General features: G+C 38.6%; 1 protein-coding gene across 1 annotated transcript in view; it reads right to left on the bottom strand.

Annotated features, from left to right (window-relative positions):
- TOX (thymocyte selection associated high mobility group box) overlaps nucleotides 1-23,004 on the bottom strand; it is a 287,098-nt gene that overhangs the window by 112,835 nt on the left and 151,259 nt on the right. The window contains exon 3 of the mRNA XM_045007006.1: nucleotides 11,939-12,181. Coding sequence (XP_044862941.1) covers nucleotides 11,939-12,181 — 243 coding nt within the window. The remainder of the gene's footprint in view (nucleotides 1-11,938; nucleotides 12,182-23,004) is intronic.

Genomic DNA, 23,004 nt, shown 5'->3' with positions numbered 1-23,004 from the left:
TGGTGATCATCTAGTCTGACCCCCTGTATGTCAAGGCCCATTGAATTTCACCTGATATCCCTATATTGAGGTCAATGACTTCAGAGAGAACGAGGTGACACCAATGCCTGAGGCCCCTGCATTGGCAGGGAATGATACATGTGTATTTTACGTTGTAGAAAAACTAGGTATTGCACTGCACTATTTGCGAAATATTATTTGATCACAAATGGCTGAACCATTTTTGCTCAAACTCTCTCGATGATGGACAGTTTCCTTGGCACTGCGGACATTGAAAGGGAACCTAATGGGGCAGAGGTAGGAAGCATGGCAGAGGGGGGTCAGGAAGGGATTTCCACGCACAAGAGGGAGCATGCAGAAATGCATGGGCATGGAAGAAGGGCACAAGATGAGCTTTTGCTGAACAAGAGGGTATGAGGTATGTGGTACATGGGTAGACACTGAAACAAGACTGATAAATATACTGTTTTTGTATCAAAAGATACTACTGAGGTCCTGACCACTTGATGCAAAAACAATACTTCTTGGAACCCCCTGACTCCTAACAGCTTGCAGAGGCATTAGCTCAGTACTGACTCAATGTCAGTAAGGGTAGTGTTACTATTGAATCAAATTGTCTGTTGTGTAGTGTCACGTTAAAGTGATACTGTATTTCACATTAGAGCTGGCTGCATTTCAAGGACTGGTGAAGCCATCCCTGAAGTATCTTTGCAGGGCTCCTGATAGCGCTGCTCTATCACTTTCAGCTTGTCCAGAATGCAGTTGTATGACTGCTTACTAGTTTGAGCTATCATGATCATATTATACCCACTACAAGTTCTTTACTAGGGACGTATGTTAGGTGGTGGATAGTCGTTAAGTTTGTTTCTTTTGAGACCCTTAATTACCCGGCTACCTTTGCTCTCACTCCAGCCCAATTTAATGATTGATCATCATATGAAATTAACTTGTGATCACCCTTTTGGTATGGTTGATCCAATAGCTTAAAATCACTCGTCTGAAACCTGTCTCATTCACACCCCTTTTCAACTTGGGCCTGTTCATTTGTGTGATCATATTTTGAGTGAATGGCATTATGTTATGTTTGTATTAAAATGTCTTTGTTTTTATTCTGCTGTATAGTGCCTTGAGTGCCTTGGAAGAATGAGGGGTTGATACTGTAAATAAATAACATTTGTAATGTTATTTGAAGGGCATAGGAAGTCTTAGTTAATTAATGACTGTGAAGCACTTTGACACAGTCAGACGAAAGTTGCTATAGAAGAGCAAAGCATTGTTCGTACTATTGTCTAGTGCATTTTCTAAATAGCCCAACTTTAAAAAAATTCACCAATCGTTATTTTATAATGTGTACCTTTTTGGTCAGGCAACTTAAGCTGCAGCTAATAGCTAGATCAGCACTAAGCCTACAGTTCTGAACACTTTTTATGCTACCTCATAAAGAGAGAAGGGTAATAAACTTCATTAAAGTGGTATCCTACATTTAAGTGCTAGGAACTGCAGTTTAGTTACCGAGTTAATCTCTAAAACTCTTTATATGGGAATGAAGGTAATTTTTAAGCTTATTAGAAGACCCATCTCTGAATAAAAATATATTGGATTCTTATCAAGGGCCTCATCCTTTAAGCTTTCCATGCACAAAAATCCAATTGACTTTATGTGGAGCAGCTGCAAGATCAGATCCCAAATTTCTAAAACTAGGCCAGGCAGCACAAGGGCTGTAGGGACTTAGGGTATGCAGCTTCACAACAGTGCTAACACTGCCAGCATCACCATAGGGTCAGGCCAGGCCTAGGAAAGTCAGGTAGCCCTTTGGCACCTTCTCACTTCACTGTTACTCCAGGAAACACCAGAGAAGACTGCATCATCTTGTGGCTAATGACATGTCACATCCACCTCTAGTCCACATGGAAGATAAAGCCTACTACTTCTATCAGCTAAAGACATCAGTCCTTTAAAAATGCTTTGCAGCTAAAAGTTAGGGGTTATACCCCTGCTGATAACCCATGGTGGGATCAATGCAACACTGTATGGAGATTTTAACTTCTGTAGACCTCAGAGATTTGGTCCAAACTTCTTTGGACAGAGAGAGTGTGCAACATTCTGGCTAAGTCTGTTGTGTCCCCTCTAGTGACTGATCTACATAGAAGACAGCAGCCTGGTACTTGGAATTGTGGAGTTATTCATTTAATTCAAGTGGCAGAGGCCTGTGGTTTAGTTCTGGGCTCGGACCATGGGTTATATATAGTGTGGATCCTTCAACCAGCACCTTCTTGGGACAAAGAGAGGCCTATAGATGCTAGATCTCACCTCCTCCTGTCTTTTCCATTCCCTTTTCTGAAGAGGGTTCAGGGAATAGTATGTGTATACTGTTAACACTGCTACCAGCACCATCTGCAGGTCAGGACAGTCCTATGGAGACCATGTCCCTGCCCCCAGTATTTCGTGCCTCTCTTCTTTAAAGATCGGCAAGACCATAACACTTCTGCCTTCTGCACTGGCTCACCGTCCTGCCCTCATTTCAATCCTGTTTGTAAATCTACCCCTCTCATGATTCCCACGATAAGTGAGTTAGGAACATTCACACTTCCATATATTTATTACATAAATATATATAAAAGCCCCTTGCTGAACAGCCACTAGGTGCATAAGCCTAAAATGAGTAGTTCTTTGGGGCACATAACCTAGCACAATGGGGTTCTGGTCCATGACTGGGGATCCTAGGTACTACTGCAATACAAATAAACAATAATGAGATGCTCATAATTGTATTGCTATACATCACTATTCATCACCTCGCTTTGTTAGGTCATGTCTAATGTTTAGACTGGAGCAGAGGCTCTCTGGTCTTCTGTGAAATACCTAGTAACTGCTGGGCACTATGAAATAATAAGTAAACACAGAGAGATACTGACATATATGTTAGATTAGATAGGTCCACCAGATAGGGCTTCCTTTGTTTAGAATTTAGCACCCTCCACCAATAAGCAATTGGGAATAATTCTCTAACATGGCCCCAGAGATTACAGGTTCCCGGGCAGCACATACTCCTAAAGCCAGCAGTGCTATGATATTCAGGTTTTTTTCCATTTTGTAAACAAACTGCAGTTCAGTAAAAGTTCATCCATTGTTATATTAGCAAAGTAACATTTCTCTGATGCTGCAAGGAAGTTACTCTAAGCAGTATTGCGCAACACACTGTGAGACTACATATTGAGACGGAGGGAGACAGTGTGTTTCCAATCTGTCCTCATGAATGCATTCCAGTGCAAGCGTGTGAGAGGGAATATAGGTGGGTTCATATACTGGTAGCCACGAGGATGAGGGTGAGACACAGGTTCAGACTAAAGGCAGTGTGAAGGTTAGCATTTGACACACTGTCTTTATGGAATCTCCAAATCAGGAAGGAGAAGGGAAAAGGGCATTTGTAAGGTCTCTTTGTGAACATTTTGCATCATAATAATAATTAAAAAGGGAAGGAGGGAGAGAGACACAGAGAGAGACCTGGCTCAGAAGGGGACTATATGTTATTAAAAAGAAAAAGGGGAGTGGCTAGAGTTGGGTGTGCCCACCTTGAGGGAAGGTGGCCTGCCTCAAACATTTCTGTTTAAATTAATATTTGGATTTAGATGGAACACTAATAAACAACCTATTTCCTGTTGTTTGGTGGTTAGAACCTCCAAAACACTTTGAAAGTGAAATCTCCTGCCTTACTGAGCACATTTCCTCCTGAAGCACACCTGCACACTTGTTTTTTTATTGTAGGGCTGCCCCCATGCAGTGCTTCCTGGGTAGCATTTATTTTTGCTTGGTGAAAAGAAGGTCGAACGATTTTGTTTGAAAAAGAAATCGTGGCAGGCAAAGGTTTGTAAAAGCCTTTAAAAGAGAGAAATGGAAAAATGAAAAATATCACAGCTACATGATTTGAGGAGGACATCCCTTAAAAGAAGGAAGGTGACGGGCTAGGCCATTTTTGCCGGGGTAAATCTGTAGTTTTGCTAAATATTTACTACACTACAGATGAAAGAGGATAAGCTAGAGAAGGGGAATTCAAAGTGCAGTCATAGTGCATGGTGCAGGTCCAGTACTGTGCATGGAGTTCTCAGATACTGGCTTCCCCAGTCCTCAGTATAGAGGTGGAGCCCTGCAAACTATAGATTCCAGAATGCAGATGACTGCTTAAGATCAATAAAGTGTACTGCATGTTGAGATTGCTATTCTCCATATGCTGTAGCTCTGTATCCCCTGGGCTGAGATGAGGGTAAGGTCAGTCTGATCCATTTAAGATTCAATATCTTTTCAGTTGTTCTCAGGTAGAATAAAGCAAAGCAAATGCATTCCACTTAAGTAAAGAAAAGTAGCAAAGCAGGACAGCAACAGAGGGAGCAGGCCTTTCTGCTTGATGCACAAGTTTCCCCTTTTACTCTATAGTGTAGGCTCCTGCCTCCTTTTGCTCCTCATAAAAGCATCTTCACAATTTTTGAAATTGACATTTCATTTCAACTGCATCAATAGGCCTTAACATGACTACAGTGTTTTTGCCAAAGCCTGAGCAAATGTTCAGAAACATTTCATTATCTTGCTGTTTTCGACATCTACACGCTATGTTAAAAGCAGCAGATTAAAGTCAGCATCTGTGCTGCTGGAAATCTCAGAAATTCTGACATTTCCATGAGTTATGTTTTCTCTGTTTGCATATTCTCTTTTCTGTTTTGTTTGACACTTGCAGCTGTGACGCTGCTTGTGCATTAACCACTTATGAAGGATGTACAAAATGCCATATAACTTACCACCAGGCATTAGCTCCATAATATATTAACTATCCATCCATGCAACTGAACCGCTAGTCTATAGCCCACCTCTTGATATCTGCAGTGATAGCTAATTAGTGCTGGACCGGATCATGGTAAGTTTTGTTTCACCTCCTTGTGCAATGAATAAAACATGAATAAATTTAGTTGATGAGTGATTGCTATGAAAAAATGTTCACCAAAATATTTTCCCCAATCTCAGCAATTGTTTTTAGGATAACTATGGAATATTGTTTCCCAAAAATGAAATTTGTCACTGTACCAATTCTACTTGAAATATTACACAATGTTTTGATTAATTTGTGAAATATACTATTTCCAAGAGTCTCAACCACTGAACTTCAAGTATGAACAATCTGAAATGCCTGACAGGTGAACAAATTGAAAATATATGCTGATTGGCTAGTAATCCAATGGCTGCATCAGGCATTGTAAAGATGGTATCTGAAGTTATCCTGAAAGGAGTGCACTGACCACATCTGGATCATATTTTCAAACAACTATCTGCAAACATTTATGCATGCCTATGCTTGAACATCTAGCCTGTTTTTTTTAATGTGGATGATTAATAGTTATAGACAATTATGGGTTGCAGCTTGTTCATAGATTTTAAGGTCATAAGAACCACTGTGATCTCCTAGTCTGAACTCCTGTAAAACACAGGCTATATAATTTCATCCATTAATTTCCTGCATGAGGTCTAATAGCTCATGGTAGAGCTAGAGAATAGCTTTTAGAAAGTTATGCAATCTTTATTTCAAGATTTCAAGTGATGGAGAAGCTAACATCTCCCTAGGAAAGTTGTTCCAATGGTTAATCACCCTCACAGTTAAAAATACATGCCATGTTTCCACTTAATCTAGCTTCAGTTTCTAACCACAGGATCTGCTTATGACTCTGTCTTTGACTGAAGAGCTCTCTATTATCAGATATCTTCTTCTTACCTATGATATAACTGTTTATAGAACCCTGATCAAGTCACCTCTTAACCTTGTCTTCTTCATAGCTCATATAAACTGTCTTTCTAATGTCAGAACATTGGAGGAAGCAACATGAGAACAGAAAGCTAAACATTATGTACCAGGTCCTACAGTGGCATAATTCAGTATAGCTCCATTGTCAACAATGAAGCTACACCAATTACAACAGCTGAAGATCTGGGTGTCCATTCCATTGGCTAGGCTACCTAACAATGCACACACAAACTGCCATGTCCCTCAGCCTGTCAAGGCTAATTTCAATGCAAAACCCAGACTTTTAAAATCTGTGTAAAAAAGATCACCCTCCAGAATGAAAGGGCTTGAGATGATAAAAATTCATTGCTTCAATATGAGGTGTTCTATTACCTTACTTTTATGATTCGGCATTTCTGATGGCAATAATTCACAGTAATAACATTTGGGTAACAGCAGGTCTGTGTGGAATAAGAGTAAATTTTGATCTAAAGTGAAGACCTGCCTTGTAATGAGGTACAAATGTGAAGTATTCACTGGAGACTAAAAGTATCTTATACCACTGTCATATGAAATATAGGGCAAGAAAAAAAGGACTATGTGCTATTCAAGCATGATTCAAATTTCAACACTTAGGTTAATAAGGGGAAAAATCTTTTGTTTTGTTATGGTAAAGAAAGGTATCAGTTTTGTTCATCAGCAATATAAAATTTCTGTTTGACTCAGTGCTTTGCTCTAAAACTGAATAGGTCAGCCACAAGATTAGTCATGAATACTGAATTTAAACTAATATGTATGAAGCTGTTGAAACAAAGTATCTTAAATATGTCCCAGCTAGAACAACAATCTCCTACATCAGATTTATTAGCAATTGCTCTATTAATAAGAAATAGTAGCTGCGTTCTACATGATATGGAAAATGAAAATAAAATAGGTATCCGATTTCCTACACTGCATTACAGTGTCATATTTTGTTTAAGATATTATTCTCTCATGGGCTGTATAGCTAAAAAAATATAATTAATTAAAAAATATGTATTTGCTCAGGCTTTGATGAATTGGGGCATAATGTTAAATAATTATTCATTACCTTTATTCTTCTGTCAAAGTGGGCAAAATCATTTCTTTTTATTGCCTTTTTTTTATATAAGGACACAGGCCCCTGTGACATGCATTTTATTTTAAACTAATGCTTCTATTATTCCACATCTGAATAATTACAGCTGACATCATCTGCTCTTTGGTGTCCTAAAAGAGCTTTAGCTCTAGTCCACTGTTACATATTTTATGCACAACATGAAATAAAATACCTCAAGATTTTGAAAATATTTATTTTAAAAACAGCAATGAAATTGTCTGTAATCACATTTTCTGCTCTCCTTTGAAAGCTACATTATTCAATATGCCAGTGGTCTTTTCCATAATAGCAACATATTAGAAATTCATGCTGCTCTAATACATCTGAATTCATTGATGTACTGCACTCCCTATAGACCTAAAGAAACATTTCTGTTTCAGTTTCATATGTCCTGCACACTACCTACTGATGTGATGGTTGTCAAAACAGTTGTACAGTAGCCTTTGAATTCAAAGTGTGCCTTGACTGTCTACTAAAAATGACAATAAACCCAAGTATATACATTATTCTGGCTTTTGTTGCCAGTACAAATAGAGCATTCTGGAACTAAATACCCCAGTTTTATTACCTTTTAACATCTCTTCCACTTTAAACTTCAAAACTTGAAATTTGAAGCATTCAGAGAAATTGAAATCCCTTTTATTTTTTCTTGTAAATGTCCTATACAGCATTATAAGCCACACTGTTAAAAAAAAAGCCTGTTACATATAAGAGCACTCTAACAATACTGGTGTTTTCTTAATGTAAAAGCTGCACTGTGAAATTCAATTCTGATTGCCTAGAAAAACTCTTAAGCTACCATAGGACATTCAACAGCTCCTGGGTGTGTCTATAACCTTATGTTGAGCAAATGAACATACAGAAATATTTCAATTCTTTTTAGCACCTTAAAAGGCATTCTGCAGGTACATGCACCCTCTCATGAGAAATCTGTGTAGACAGCTTTATTTGCGAATTTCTAGTGGGTATTTCTGACAGTTTTAAGGAGCATTTCAGGAAGATTATACAGCATCTGGAAGTCTAGAGCGGCTGACCTCCACCAGAAACCGAGACAGACCTAGTTGTAAGGGAGCTGCTTCAATTACAGTACATGGGAAAAGGCTCCTTATTCTCTTCCACCACAGACAAACCAACATGCTACAAAACAATTAGTGCAACTTTATTATCCAATTATACCCAGATAGCTAAGCAATCTGAGATGTAGGCATATCTCAGTTATGTCCATGTTAAACTTCTTGTACATAACACAGTTCTTGGCTTTGACTTGAGGACCCAGACCCAGTTTTGCAATACCAGAAGCAATTCTGTACAAATATTGAGCTCCGTATATCTAAAACAGCTATATAAATGAAATGTCTTGAGAAATCTGCATTTGACGCTACTGTAAAAAATGAATGGGTGCATGTTGCTTTGGTAGAAAACAGAGACCCAGATAAGAATATAGAAGCAAACATGAACTGACAGCACAATGTAGGAAAAGGGAAATTTTAGTGATGTTTTCGAACAGTAGAGAGTGAGAGAGACTTCAATCAATCTCAAAACTTCAAAGCAGGCTAATTCCCAACTTGACTGTCAGATACTGTAAATGGCAATGGGAAAGTCCCATCTCCCAGCATTGTAACATTTTTCAGAAAGAGAATTCCCACAGTGTAAAAAATCCATAAGAAATTGATCCTTAATGCGAATTCCCTGAGCTGGTACCGGATTCTTATTTTGTGTGCTTAAGCACTTCTACAGATGAAAACTCTTACAGATACTGAGTCAAATCCTGCACTCTAAGGGCTTTCAAATGGGAGTTTTTCCTGAGTGAGGTCTATATACGTTTTAGTAAACCAGCAGTTTTAGTGTGAGTCTGTTGAAAAAGTGCTCTTGAGTGCACAGAGCACAATAACTTCTAATCATCTGAGCCAAATTCCAAAGGCATTAGCTTTTACTCAGTCCTTACTTAAGTAAATTCTCATTTTACAATGGCAAACACTTGCTAGCTGAGATGAAAGGGAAATATCACGATCTGTACCCCCAGTATTTTCCGGCTTTGTTTGTTTACTTCCATCAGCCTAGCATTAACTAAGTCATTAGCTTAAACAGTGTAACCTGAGCTGGTGTCAGCCAATTGCAGACCACCCAATAGTTCAAATACAGAATAAAAATGTAGGCATCATTGCTAAAATATTGATATAGCTTGAGAACAGATTAGCAGAAAAGATGAGAGTAAACAGGCCAAATTCAATGCAGTTGCACCTTATACCAGAGCTGAACTTGATCAAAACCCAGTCAATTCTAATAAAGAAGATAAATGGGTCAAGGTGAGGAAAAATCCAAAGGTTCAGTGCTAAGAACAATTCTACTGAAAATATTTATTAGTGACCTGGGAAATGGACTAGTTGCCTAGTGTCCAAATTTGCCAGAGAGAGTAATATATTAGTGAATATATGGTAACAAGAATTTGGACAGGTTTGAGAAATAGATAAAGGAGTTTCAGTGTCAGGAAATATACTAGCACACTTTGGCATATATTATTGGTATAGAGCAGTGTTAGACAAAACAGTAAAAATGAAACTTAAAGGGTGGTGATGAGTAATATCAAAAAGGTAGAATGATGTGCAAAAAAAGAAACCTTTAAGTTTCTGGGTTATATAAATAAGGGGGTCCATTTCAAATGCAAATAAATAATGCTGGCTCTTCACAAAATCATCTGTCTTCCTTCTTGTTGAGGAACACCAAAAGCACAGTGGAATCACTGTCTTCATTGCATAGTTAACTCTAGTTATCTACACTTGAGTTAACTGTTCTCAAGTTAGTGTCCCACGAGTAAGAGTGCAAAATAACACTCAAGGTGAAGACAGTGATTGTGTTAGCTGTCAAACTGGGCTAACTGGAGTTGCAGTATATACCACATGACAGGCAAGCCAACTCCAGTTCAAATAGGGTAACCAGATGTCCCGATTTTATAGGGACAGTCCCAATTTTGGGGTCTTTTTCTTATATAGCCTCCTATTACACACACACCCCCCGACATGCTGTCCGGTCACCCTAAGTTCAAAGCTCTACCACACTTGAGTTAAAGGGTACTGGGTGTGGACAGGACCTTATTTAGGGGCAACACTCAGGTTATAACTAACAATTCAGACAAACCCTGTGTGTGAGAGAACAAGGGAAAGGTTGCAAAATGGAAAGGTGAGCATGGGATTGGAGAAGACAGAAGGACAGACTTAGGTCAGAAATATAGTTATAAAGGCTTTCATCCCAGAGAAAGTTGTTCAAATGTAAATCAATCTGCAGTATGACTTTGTGGCAACAGATACAATGCTTTTTTTTAAAGGCAAAGATGAGTCTACAGTACCCTTGGAACACAAAAATATATATTTGGATGTACTGTATTCTCAATGAATAGGAACATGCACTTGCCATAAGCCTGAGGAATCTTTCCTTTCTTGACTACACAAATTCTGAGTCCATGTCTTTGATAAAAATAATAGTTTTTATTTTACATAAATATCTTGTTTTCCTACTCACTGTGGACAGGTAACTTTTGGAATCTGCACTTAAAACTAAAATTACTTCATCAACCTACTTTCACAATAATGAATATCTCTCTTCAAGGATATAAGGAGTAATATACCTACATTCTGTGCAAAGGAAATTGTGGCCCTATAACAAATTGATCAAGGTGGAAGGTTATTATGGGTCATAAGAGGAAGGAGACATCCACAGCCCAAGAAATGATGCCTGGATTATCATGTTTAATTTCCCTATCATTATTCAGGATTCATTTAGTAAATATAGCGCCTTTTCCCTTCCAACCAGTGTGTATTTCCCTGAATTTACTTCTGTTTTGTCCTGATCTACATAAATTCCCCAAAGCAGAATTGTTTAGTTATACTATTCAGCTTTTTTTGTATTTGCCCTTGATCCAATAATTCACTATGACAATCTACAGACTCTCAAGGCCTTTTCTTCATAGTTCTTTGCAAAAGACTAATGTGGAACATCAGTGCTTAAAAGAATGCTTAGTTTCCAAACCATAGCCCTGGCATAAAAGAGATCAATTCAATGAAACATTGCTTTTACTCTTTATTAAAGTGCCAAATGCTAGTTCTACTTTCTTTAGGTATTTCTGATTCTTAGATCCTTTCATACCATTCAACTCTTTCTTTTTCAAGGAGGCTGAATAATGTATTTCATAAGTTTTGTAAAAGTCCTAGCAAATTTTTAAAAATATCCCAGAAATGTATCCATATTCCTGTATGAAAAACTTTTTCTCCCATACAATATACCCTTGAGGGTCATATTCTGCTCTAAAATATGAGGACATAACTTGGTGTATAGCTGCATACAAAAAGTTTGCAGCTTATTCTTAATATGTCTTGAAAAACAGGATATTTATGTGACTTTGCACTTCTTGTAATCAATTTAACCAATATAGAAATGACTGAAAATAAAATTCTTCTCAGGCCCAGGCCCATAATGACTATTTGATAGGATCAGGCCCAAAGACTTAACTCTCCCAATCACTTCAATGGGAGCTCTGCATGGACAAGGACTGTGAATTGTGAAAAGGCTGCAAGATTTGGCCCAGAGTGAAAAAAAGACATTTGCTGTTTTCCTAAAGTAAAGTAAACAAGAAAGGAAATAGTATATTTCTGTAGATCTCTCTGTACAGACAAATCAGAATAGAAAGAACCTGGTAAAGAAACACAGAACACAGTCATTCGGGGCTCAAACCTGTTTCATCTGAAGTCAATGATACTGGCCTGATTCTGTTCATAATAACACCACTGTAAAGCAGCAGCAATTCTATTGGAGTTAATGGGGCAGGATTTCATCCTCTGCAACCAGAGTAAAACTAGGGACAGAGCAGAACCAGTTGTGATGATTTGAGGGAGACCTGGAGACCTGGATATCCTATATAAATAATATTATTTATATAGGATATATAAAATACTGACAGTATTTTAAACAGATATAGATATCCACATTTAAAAAAAACAACCTAAATTAAACTAGCCCTAAAATCAAAGACTAAAAATTCTTACCACAGAAAGTGAATTTGAAAGCAGTGTCCCATCTTGGCCAAGCATGTTGGACACTGTAATTTCAGGTAGGTCCATGTTTTGTGGATGGAATGGAAGCAGGCCGTTATGGTTCATTGGGTGACACAGGGAGTGATACCCAGACTCTACCTCATTCAGGTGCACCAGTGAGTGGTCAGGTAATGATGGAGGAGTTATGGGAGGTATGTTAAAATCTTCACTTTCAAGACTTGGACCAGGAAAAGACTGTAAAAACAAAATACAGATATTGTTGCAAATCAAACAAAAAATAAAATAAAACAATAGCCACACACAAACAAACTAAAACTCAATCATCATACATTATTATGTAGTAATTTCAACTTAGCAAAAACACCATTTTAAAAACTCATACATTATAATGGTAGAGTTTAACCATTATGTATGGAATAAAAATTGCCTCAAAGGCATAACAATTGCTGGTACTTGCACAGCTCCCATTAGACAGACTTTTTTTCAAGAAGGTGTATTGAAACAGATTTCAAGGGTCCCATTAAAATTTTCAAAGAGTCTTCATCTGGGGAAAAGGAAAGCTAATTATAAAATTAACATTTTTCTTAGTCTGTAACTCACACATACATGTATTTATTCTATATCCAAACAAAGTATTCCATTATGTTATTGTTTAGTCTTTTACTGACTGTTATTGCTATATAAAGTCATGTGATTTAATCTGATGCAAGGTAAAGCTACAGGTAACGTTAGAGGAATATACCAAGGTAGATAATTGATTTTATTTGTTTTGTGATCTTCCTTCAGCAAGTAGACTCATTTGAGAATAAGGAAGGGCAGTGTGGACATGCTGATATATTTTGAAGGGGAAAGTGAGTATTATGGTTGGATATGACTAAAGTAGGACTGAATAGGAAAAGAGAGGTGTGAGGTGAAAGCAGTTAATATCATGGGTGAAAGTGATCATGAAATGATAAGAGTTCATGATTCTAAGGAATGGTAGAAAGGAAAACAGCACAATAAAGATAATGGATTTCAATAAGGCAGACTTTAGCAAACTCAGGGAGTTGGTAGGTAAGATCCCATAGGAAGCATGTCTAAGGGGAAAAACAGTTCAAGAGAGTTAGCAGTTTTTCTAAGAGACATTATTAAGGGCACAATAGCAAACTATCCCACTGTGTAGCAAAGACAGGAAGTATGGCAAGAGACCACTCTGGCTTAACCAGGAGATCTTCAATGATCTGGAACTCAAAGAAAGTCCTACAAAAAGTGGAAACATGGTCAAATTACAAAGGATGAATATAAACAAATAACACAAGTTTGTACGGTCAAAATTAGAAAGGCCAAGGCACAAAATGAGATTAAACTAGCTAGAGATATAAAGGTAACAAGAAAATATTCTACAAATACATTAGAAGCAAGAGGCAAACCAAGGACAAGGTAGGCCCACTACTCAATGGGTGTGTGTAGGCGGGGGGGGAGCGGGAGGGGGACAATAACAGAAAATGTGGAAATGGCAGAAGTGCTAAATGATGTTTTTGTTTCATTTTTCACCAAAAAGTTTATTAGCAATTGGACACTTAACAATGAATGCCAGTGAAAATGAGGTAGGATCAGAGGTTACAATAGGGAAAGAACAAGTTAAAAATTACTTAGACAAGTTAGATATCTTCAAGACATCAGGCCTGATGAAACACATCCTAGAATACTCAAGGAGATGACTGAGGAGATATCTGATACATAAGCTATTATCTTTGAAAAGTAATGAAAGATGGGAGAGATTCCAGAGGACTGGAAAAGGGAAAATATAGTGCCAATCTATACAAAGGGGAATAAGGACAACCCGGGGAATTACAGACCAGTCAGCTTAACTTCAATACCCAGAAAGATAATGGATCAAATAATTTAACAATCGGTTGGCAAACACCTAGAATATAATAAGGTGATAAGTAACAGTCCGCATGCATTTGTCAAGTACAAATCATGTCAAACCAACCTGATAGCTTTCTTTGACAGGGTAACAAACCTTCTGGATGGAGGGAAGTGGTAGATGTAGTATACTCTGACTTTAGTAAGGCTTTTGATACTGTCTTGCATGACCTCATAAACAAACAGGGGAAATACAACCTAGATGAAGCTATGATAAGATGGGTGCAAAATTGCTTGGAAAACTGTTCCCATAGAGTAGTTATTAGTGGTTCACAGTCAAACTGAAAGGGTTTATCAAGTGGAGTCCCGCAGGGATCAGTATCTTCATCAATGATTTAAATAATGGCATAGAGAGTACACTTATAAAGTTTATGGACAATACCAAGATGGGAGAGGTTGCAAGTGATTTTGAGGCTAGGACTAAAATTCAAAATGATCTGGACAAACTGGAGAATGGTCTGAAGAAAATAGGATGAAATTCAATAACGACAAACACAAAGTACTCCACTTAGGAAGGAACAATCAGCTGCGCACATGAAAAAATGGGAAATGACTGCCTAGGAAGGAGTATTGCAGAAAGGGACCCAGGGATAACAGTGGATCACAAGCTAAATATAACATTTGAAAAAAAAAGCAAACATAATTCTGGGATGTATTAGCAGGAGTGTTGTAAGCAAGACACAAGAAGTAATTCTTTTGCTCTACTCCACACTGATTAGGCCTCAAATGGAGTATTGTGTCCAGTTCTGGGTGCCACATTTCAGGAAAGATGTGGACAATTTGGAGAAAGTCCAGAGAAGAGCAACAAAAATGATTAATGGTCTAGAAAACATGACCTATGAGGGAAGATTGAAAACATTGGGTTTGTTTAGTCTGGAGAAGAGTAAGAAGGGACATGATAACAGTTTTCAAGTACATAAAAGGTTGCTAGAAGGAGGAGGGGAAAAATTGTTCTCTTTAACCTCTGAGGACAGGACAAGAAGCAATGGACTTAAATTGCAGCAAGGGTAGTTTAGGCTGGACGTTAGGAAAAACGTCCCACCAGGGTAATTAAGCACTGGAATAAATTGCCTAGGGAGTTTGTGGAATCTCCATAAGTTTTAAGAGAAGGTTAGATAAACAACTGTCAGAGATACTCTAGATAATACTTTGTCCTGCCTTGATTGCAGGGGACAGAACTAGAAGACCTCTCAATGTCCCTTCCAGTCCTGTGATTCTGTGCATACAGTCATGTCAGCTCCCGATGTGCTGATTTATTCACTTGTGAGGGAGTGAGAAGGAATGACCTGAGCACAATATTAATCATGTGATTTGAATTAAGAGTTACTTGATGTCCAAATGCAGTTATTCAGCCACAACTTAGTGTGCAGGTTCGTACAGATGTGCACTGCCCAAGAATGCATTCCAGAACTCCTGGGAAAGTGGCTTCTGTTCCCCCTATCCCTTTTCCAAGGATGCAGTGTCTGCAACTCTCCCACCCACAAACATGGGGCCATTCCAGAGCCTGTGGGAACCAGCCCCACACCTTCCTGTCCTCTTTGTGAAAGTTAGGGCATCTGTGGGTGCTAACTTTGTGAACTCCATGTGCTCAAGCACTCAACTATGTTTAGCTCCTGCAAAGAGCCATTAGGAGATAACAGAGTCTCCTTTTGTCCTCTTTCCCCGCTCTCCTTTTGCACCAATGCAGGAGTGGGCACAATTGAGAGAGAGCGCAGCAGCTATTAGGAGCATATTTATTCCTTAGTATAATATCGCATATGGAGACAAGCATGATGTGTAAAGCCATTGAATAGAAGGCCAAGAGAAGAAGCAATATTAAAAAAGGTAGACATAGTGGAATCTTGTTATTTATAGGTTCACAGATTCCAAGGCCAGAAGGGCTCACTGTGATCATGTAGTCTGATCACACAGAACTTCCCCAAAATAGTTCCTAGGGAGTATCTTTTAGAAAAACATCCAAACTTGATTTTAAAATTGCCATATTAGTGAGTCACCAAATCGAATTAATAGGGAGCAGGTTTAAAACAAACAAAAAGGAAGTATTTCTTCACACAAAGCATAGTCAACCTGTGGACTCTTTGCCACAGGATATTTGTGAAGGCCAAAACTATAACAGGGTACAAAAAAGAACTGGATAAGTTCATGGAGGATAGGTCCATCAATGGCTATTAGCCAGAATGGGCGGGTATGTAAAATCATGCTCTGAAGTGTCCCTAGCCTGTGTCAGAAGCTGTGAATAGATGGATGGCAGGGGATGATGATCATTTGATGATTACCTGTTCTGTTCATTCCCTCTGAAGCACCTGGTATTTGCCACTGTAAGAAGACAGGATACTGGGCTAGATGGACCATTGGTCTGACCCAGAATGGCCGCTCTTATGTTCTTATCACAATAACCCACCTGAGGTTATTCTGAACTGTTGCAGCATGGAAATAAAACCTTTAAACTGGATTTGCAACCAAAGATTTTACCTGTTGCTACTGAGCTGTTCAAGTATTGCTGGAAACCTGAGCAAAGTAACAGTGCATCTTGCCATAGCCAAAGGGGTGTTTTTCACCAAAGTCCAAGGAGGTATGACCATTTTCACCAACTAAGGATCTGTCCCTGTGTGAGGATATCTTGGTGTAGGGTGAACATCAGGGTTAAACTCAAAAGTAGAAATCCCAAGGAATTGAAAACAGGTAGGGGATAGTGGAGGAGTTGGCAGCAATACTATCATGTATGTACGAGGAATGTGTATTATCCCTGTCAAGTGGAGTGACCTCACTCTATGGAAATCTCAACCTAGAAAACTAGCCCAACCTGCTCACCTGCCCATTTAGATCACTTAGCTTGTGGTGTGGTTCTTCCCAGGGATTTTGTTCCCTAGCAGACAGAAGAATATTGGCATATTGAGTTTCTAAGTCTTATTTCTCCCTGTATTTCCATACTATGATGTCGAGACTCCATCAAGGCAGGAAATGTGGACATCAAAAATAGAACCTCAATGAATGGAGTGGAAACATGCCATTAACAAAGAAAATAAATTAGGTTTATTCAAGTAGTATAGAAATGCATATGCAGAATAATAGATAATAAGGTCATTGTGCATTACTGTATACTAGTAAATTATTATACTACAGAACAGCTAAAATAAATGGTCCCTGCCACAAAGAGCTTACAGTCTAATTTCACATAACACAACATACAAGAAAACTACAACAATAGAGAGTGAGTGGGGAAGGAAAGAAAGCGGTAACATCAATAAGGTTTTATGGATACTCTGGACAAGTGTTCGTCACACTGCACAAACAGCCCATCATTGATATTTGGCTAACATGCATATATCATGAGTATTTTTGACAGTTAGGTTGCTTGGGCCTGTTGGGAAGGATTCATGGGGTGTGGCTGGGAGGAGGCTAGGTCTGAACTGCATTTTCTTTCCCGCAGTCTGTGCAGCAATTCAAGGCCTCAGGAGATCTTTTCCCTCACCTCTTTGCTGGGTGTAGGGAGGAGTTACTGCTGGGGTTTCTATCCCTCCTCCCACTGTCTCCCCAAGGGAGAAGAGTGGCTCTTGGAGATCTGGTAGCAGGGGAGAGGGAGTACTGAATGGGAGCTCTCCCCTCCCAGTTTTTTCAAGAGGAGGAGAAACAGCCAAAGGAGCATCTGTCCTTCTACCTTGCTTGTGAGAGAGGAGGAAGAGTATGAAGGTGTGTCTCTCCTCTCCTTCTTGCTCTGCTTGATCAGGAGGAGGAGGAGTGCTTCTTCACTCAGGGTTCTTGCTGAAGTCAGCTCGCAGCAGCAGCCAGGACAGGCAAATATTCATAAGCCAAATACTGACCAAATTTCCATTAATATTCAGGCTATTCAGCAAATTTGCTATTTGATTTGTCCATATGTTTAACAACAGAGCTTTCACTTTAGACAGATATTGATTTGCTGTGTTTCAAATGTATTCTTAACTAGTAGTATCACTTCAAACACAGTGACAACAACTGCAATGCAATTTAACGGTTTGTCTACTCTTACAGTGCTGCAGTTGTGCCACTGTAGCGCGTAGTGAAGAAGCTACATACGCTGACGGGAGGGGTTCTCCTGTTGGTGTAGATACTCCACCTCCCCAAAAGGCAGTAGGTAAGCTGACAGGAGAAGCCCTCCCATCAACATAGCACTGTCTTCACTGGGAGTTAGGTTGGTATAACTGCGTCACTCAGGGGTATGGAAAATCCACACCCATGAGCGACGTAATTATACTGACATAAATTTGTAGTGTAGACCAGGGTTAAGACTAAATGGTTATTCGTATATAATGATGACAACTTAACTTAATTTACTATAATATAAATGACACACTAGTCTCATAAAATCCCACAATCCTAGTTGCAGTGCACACATAGTCACATGTATACGTAGATTGAGAATTATAAATACAAGGTTACCATTCATCTCCTCTTCATTACATTAAAAGCAATAATAATAAAAATGCATCGTGCTATGGTTATCAGTTGCAAACCAGTTACAGTGTATTTGATAACACATAATCTAAGACATTTTTGTCAAACTATACTGTATAAACTTCTAAAGATAGCAGTAGTATAGAAGTAAAGAAAATGATAAAATGTCAGAATATTATATAATTTACATGGAAACTAATTACTAAGCCATATTAAATATATTCCAGTAATACTATGGCTGTATATGAAAAGTTTTGTCAATTGTATAGTATCAAAATCTACTAAGAGATTACATCAACTGTTTTTTTTTGTTGTTGTTTTTTTAGAAAAATAGATTTGCCGAATTCATAAAAGTAAGGAAGAACCTAGTTCTATAAAATACTATGAGATAGTTGTTTAGCAATTTAGTTACGAGGATTATTTTGCTAAACTAATATTTTATATCCAGTGTGAGCACTGTCCTGTTTGGGGAGTGGGGAAGGGTTGAGGTGGGTATTAATCCATGCAGCTAGTCCAACAATAACTTGTCACCACTACAGTTTGTCACGTCTGTGAGCATTTTGTGGATGCTTGTTGCCGGCTGCAGTTCACAGGTATAGCTCATATCTACTCTCACCTTGTTTTATAAGTAGGTTTGGAAGGATTAGCTTATCAGTAAATGTCAGTAAATGACGATTTCACCATACACACACAGAACAATGAAAAAATACTTTAATTGATAATAAAAATTTACAGATATGCAAAGTAAGAAAAATGCTGCTTGAGAATTTAAGAGTTTGATTTAAGGATATTTACTTTGTACATTTTGACATTTGATGTTGACAATTTATGTTTTAACAGTTATAAAACTTGAACTTTTTGAATTTGAACATCATCTGTTGCAATTACTGACTACTCCTTCATAGTTTCCCTTAACTGTAAAAATTTAAATAGAATTAAAATATACATTGATATTATTGGTCAGAATTATAAAAAATAATAATTGAAGTATGCCAAGACTATTTATAAGGGATTATTAGTATGACAATTTGCATATAATTTCACTGTAAACCTCTTAGTCATTTTCTTTCCAGGGTCACTGTAGTATTGGCACAATTCTACTATATCCAGGTAACCAGGTGATAGCTCTCCTTCATTCTGCTAGTCAAAACAGCACCAACAAATTGCCTTCCTCCTAACTTTCCAACAAGGAACAACAGCAGTGTGTCTTTTCATCTCCTCACCACATAACTGCAAGGGGACTTCTGCACTGGGTCTGCTTTTCTCCCTATGGAGAGCGGAGTTGTTTATCAGCTGTTGAGCACTGAGGAGAGTTCCTAAATCTTTATTACATTCAGGGAGAGATTTCTTTATGAACACCATTAAACTCCATTGGAATGCATTGAACAGATCAAGGCTTTGCTTCTATTTCATTATAAAGGGGATTTCCATCACATCCAAATTTATTATAAGCAGGTTTGGAAGTATTTAAAGTTGATATGGTCAATAATGGGAACTTCAGAACAGAAGCACCTTGAATTTTAAGTGGGTCATATTGAACCTACACATATTGTTTTGGGTTCAGAATAGATCTCAAACCAGATGGAGTTTGCATTCTATGGTTCTAGTTTAATGTTTGTGAAATCGCACAAAAAGTTATTTTTGTGATGTTTTAGCTGATCTTATGATACTGATGCCTTCTCGGCCTGCAATTTCATGAGAATAGCTTGCAAGATTTTGGCACAATTGAACCCAAACCTGAACCCTGATTCATCTGCCAACCTAAACCCAAGCTTTTGCTTAAATCAGCATTCAGCTTGGAACACCAACCCAACTTGGCTTCTTTCTCATTTAAATTTCTCTTCTGTGCCAATTAGCCTGGTGAAACCCAGTACCAATTTTATGGATTTTAATTATGCTAAATTCTGGAATGGAGGCAAAAATTAGGTTTTTGCAGGTCAAATGGACAAATACCAAACTATTTTTTGTGTGGATTATTAGTCAAATTCAAGTGCAGTGATTCTTGTCATTGATAGGAATCCTTTTAGTACGAGGCAAAACCAGGCCAATACATTTTATTTCCATTCTTACACACACACTTGTATCCTCTGATTGTAACAGGAGTGATATGTGAAATGGCTGTACGACCTGACTATAATAATTAAGGGTGAGAATATCAGAACAAAATAACACCTACATTACCAATGGTGATGATGACTACAAATTATAAAGTGAACTATATTTATGATTGTATTGAATGTTCTGCATCAATGGTTAAAAAGCAAACTGAGGAAGACAAATGAAAGCAAAAGACATTTTAAACAGAGTGACCACAGGAGGCAGCAAACATCCAAACATCCAACACAAGCCCTCTGTGGAAAGAGCAGAACCATTATTATATGAGAATGCAGAAGATATCATTGACCAGGTAAGTTTAACTTATGTGCTGGATGGCTGCATCACTCATGCATGCACTCAACAAAATACAGTATTAGCTATAAAGCCTTAAAAATATGGTCTTCTCATATGCACACACAATTTAAATAAAATTAATGACATGTCTAACAATGTGGAGTGTGCCTTAGTTTATCATTTACAGTAAGAATTCTACATCTGAACTGTTAAAAAATGCCAGTTTTAAAAAAGATAGATGCTTCAGGCTGTCTCCTCTTCTATTACTAAACACATTGTTACATAACTGAAATAGTTATGAGTTGAAAGTAATGTAGAACAGCATGCTCAGTAGAGGAGGAAAAACAATAATTTACTTTATACCCATCTGAAAGTTAGGATGATGTATTTGACAGTGATATTTCCAGGAATATAAACAGGATCAACTTATCTCTAATTTCTTAATGGAGGACTTTCAGAAGTTAGTGTGTTTCAGCCTTTTTTGTCTCTGCATGAACAAGAGTTGATAGCTTGAGACTATAATGCATTACTGTGGAAACCTTCGGTCTCTTACATAAATCATCTTACACTCAGCAAGAATTGTCCAACAGTGCCATTGATATGTTCAAGTCAATGATCCTGCAAACAATTTTTTTTATGTTTCTTCATATGTTAGACATAAGCAATAAATCACATTCATTTAAACACACAATATACTAATTTATCAAGCAACAGCTATCAAAAACGTATTACTGGGGAAGGTATAACTTTTTTTTTTACCCATTGTGTTAATCAATTTCTCTAATTTACATTAGGTAAAGGGTAACGCCTCAAGCAAAACATTAATTTTCCAGCATGAGATGAATTCCATTTTCAATAAGAAGGAGAATATGCTGACAATGATACAGTTGATTTAAAATAAGCACAATTTCAAAGTCAACAGAATTATGAAAAGGAACAGTGCTTTTTCAAATGAAACATCCCACTTCTGAGAGCCTCTTTTCATTGTTTAATTTAATTTTAAATATCATGCTATACACGTTTGTTTGAAAACAAATATGCTTTATTTATGAACATTTTACATTTAAATGCATTTAATAGGTGACAATGAGCAAAAAACTATAAAAGATTACAAGACCTGAGCTGTAGAGACCTGCTAAAAGCTCCAAGGCTTCACCCTTCCCTACAAAGAGGTAACAGTATAGCCTTCCTATTCGGAAAGTTTATCTCAGTCCATTAGAAAAGTACAGGTTTTTGTTACAATTGTCAAACAGGTCTAGACAGGAACAGTTTAAGGCAGGCGTCTCAAAAAGCGGACCGTGAAGTTATTTGCTGTGGCTCACCTAGCTCCCTGCGCCCCCCGAGTTATTTCCTGCGGCCACCAAGCTCCCCTCATCCGCTGCCCCCCTGCGCATTGCGTCCCCTCTCCTCTGTCTACCTCCAGGTGCTTCCCGCCCCCAAACAGCTGTTTGGTGGCGCTTAGCGCTTTCTAGGAGGAAGGGGGGAGGAGCAGGGAGCCGCACACTCAGGGGAGTAGGCGGAGAAGAGGCGGGGTAGAGGCAGGGATTTGGGGAAGGGGTTGGAATGGGGGCAGAGAAGGGGTGGGGACTTTGGGGAAGTGGTTGGAATGGGGGCGGGGAAGGAGTGGGAAGAGGCGGGGCAGAGGCTGGGTCTCATGGAAGGGGTGGAGTGGGGGTGGGACCGGGAGCAGCATGGGGGGTGTCAGTGATGCGGCCCTTGGGCTAATCCTCATGTGGCCCTCGTGGTCATTTGAGATCTCTGGTTTGAGGCAACCCAGGGCCATAAGCACAAATGGGGACTCCCTCAGCCCTGATCACATGACCTACCCAGGCCCACCTTCACCATAGTTCTTCCCCACACCCTCTGGTGCGGCAGTGGTGGCACAAGCCATTCGCTCAAGAGCTGTCTGCTAGTCTGTGAAGAAGGCCTACCACTGCTTCTCTTTGAGTAGGCTGGAGTTTGTCCTGAAGAGGAAGGGACTCATTCCCCATCCACCCCTCTGCCTGTGGGAGCCCCTGCTGTCAGTATCTCAGCAGGGCAACAACGTGGTATCTGAGTGAGCGTCCTCCAAACACATAAAGTATCTGTGTGCACTTCAGAGCAGTGGATTATCGGGTTGTTAACAACAGAAGAGGGATATGACTGTTCACAACTTTGCAAGCTATTGTTTCAGGCTGTCTACAGACTCAGGCAGACGATGCTGCATCAGTTACACTAAGGCCACATTTCCAAGATTTTATTTGAGAGCTAGGTTTTTGGGTTTTTTAAATGAATGCTGGATTCTGAATTCAGTGTTGGATTAAAGAAGCTGGGTCCAGAGGCAT

This window comes from Mauremys mutica, chromosome 2 (assembly GCF_020497125.1).
Source record: "Mauremys mutica isolate MM-2020 ecotype Southern chromosome 2, ASM2049712v1, whole genome shotgun sequence".
NCBI lineage: Eukaryota > Metazoa > Chordata > Testudines > Geoemydidae > Mauremys > Mauremys mutica.
Note: the sequence above shows the minus strand (reverse complement) of the source record. Positions and strands in the feature narration are given on the sequence as shown.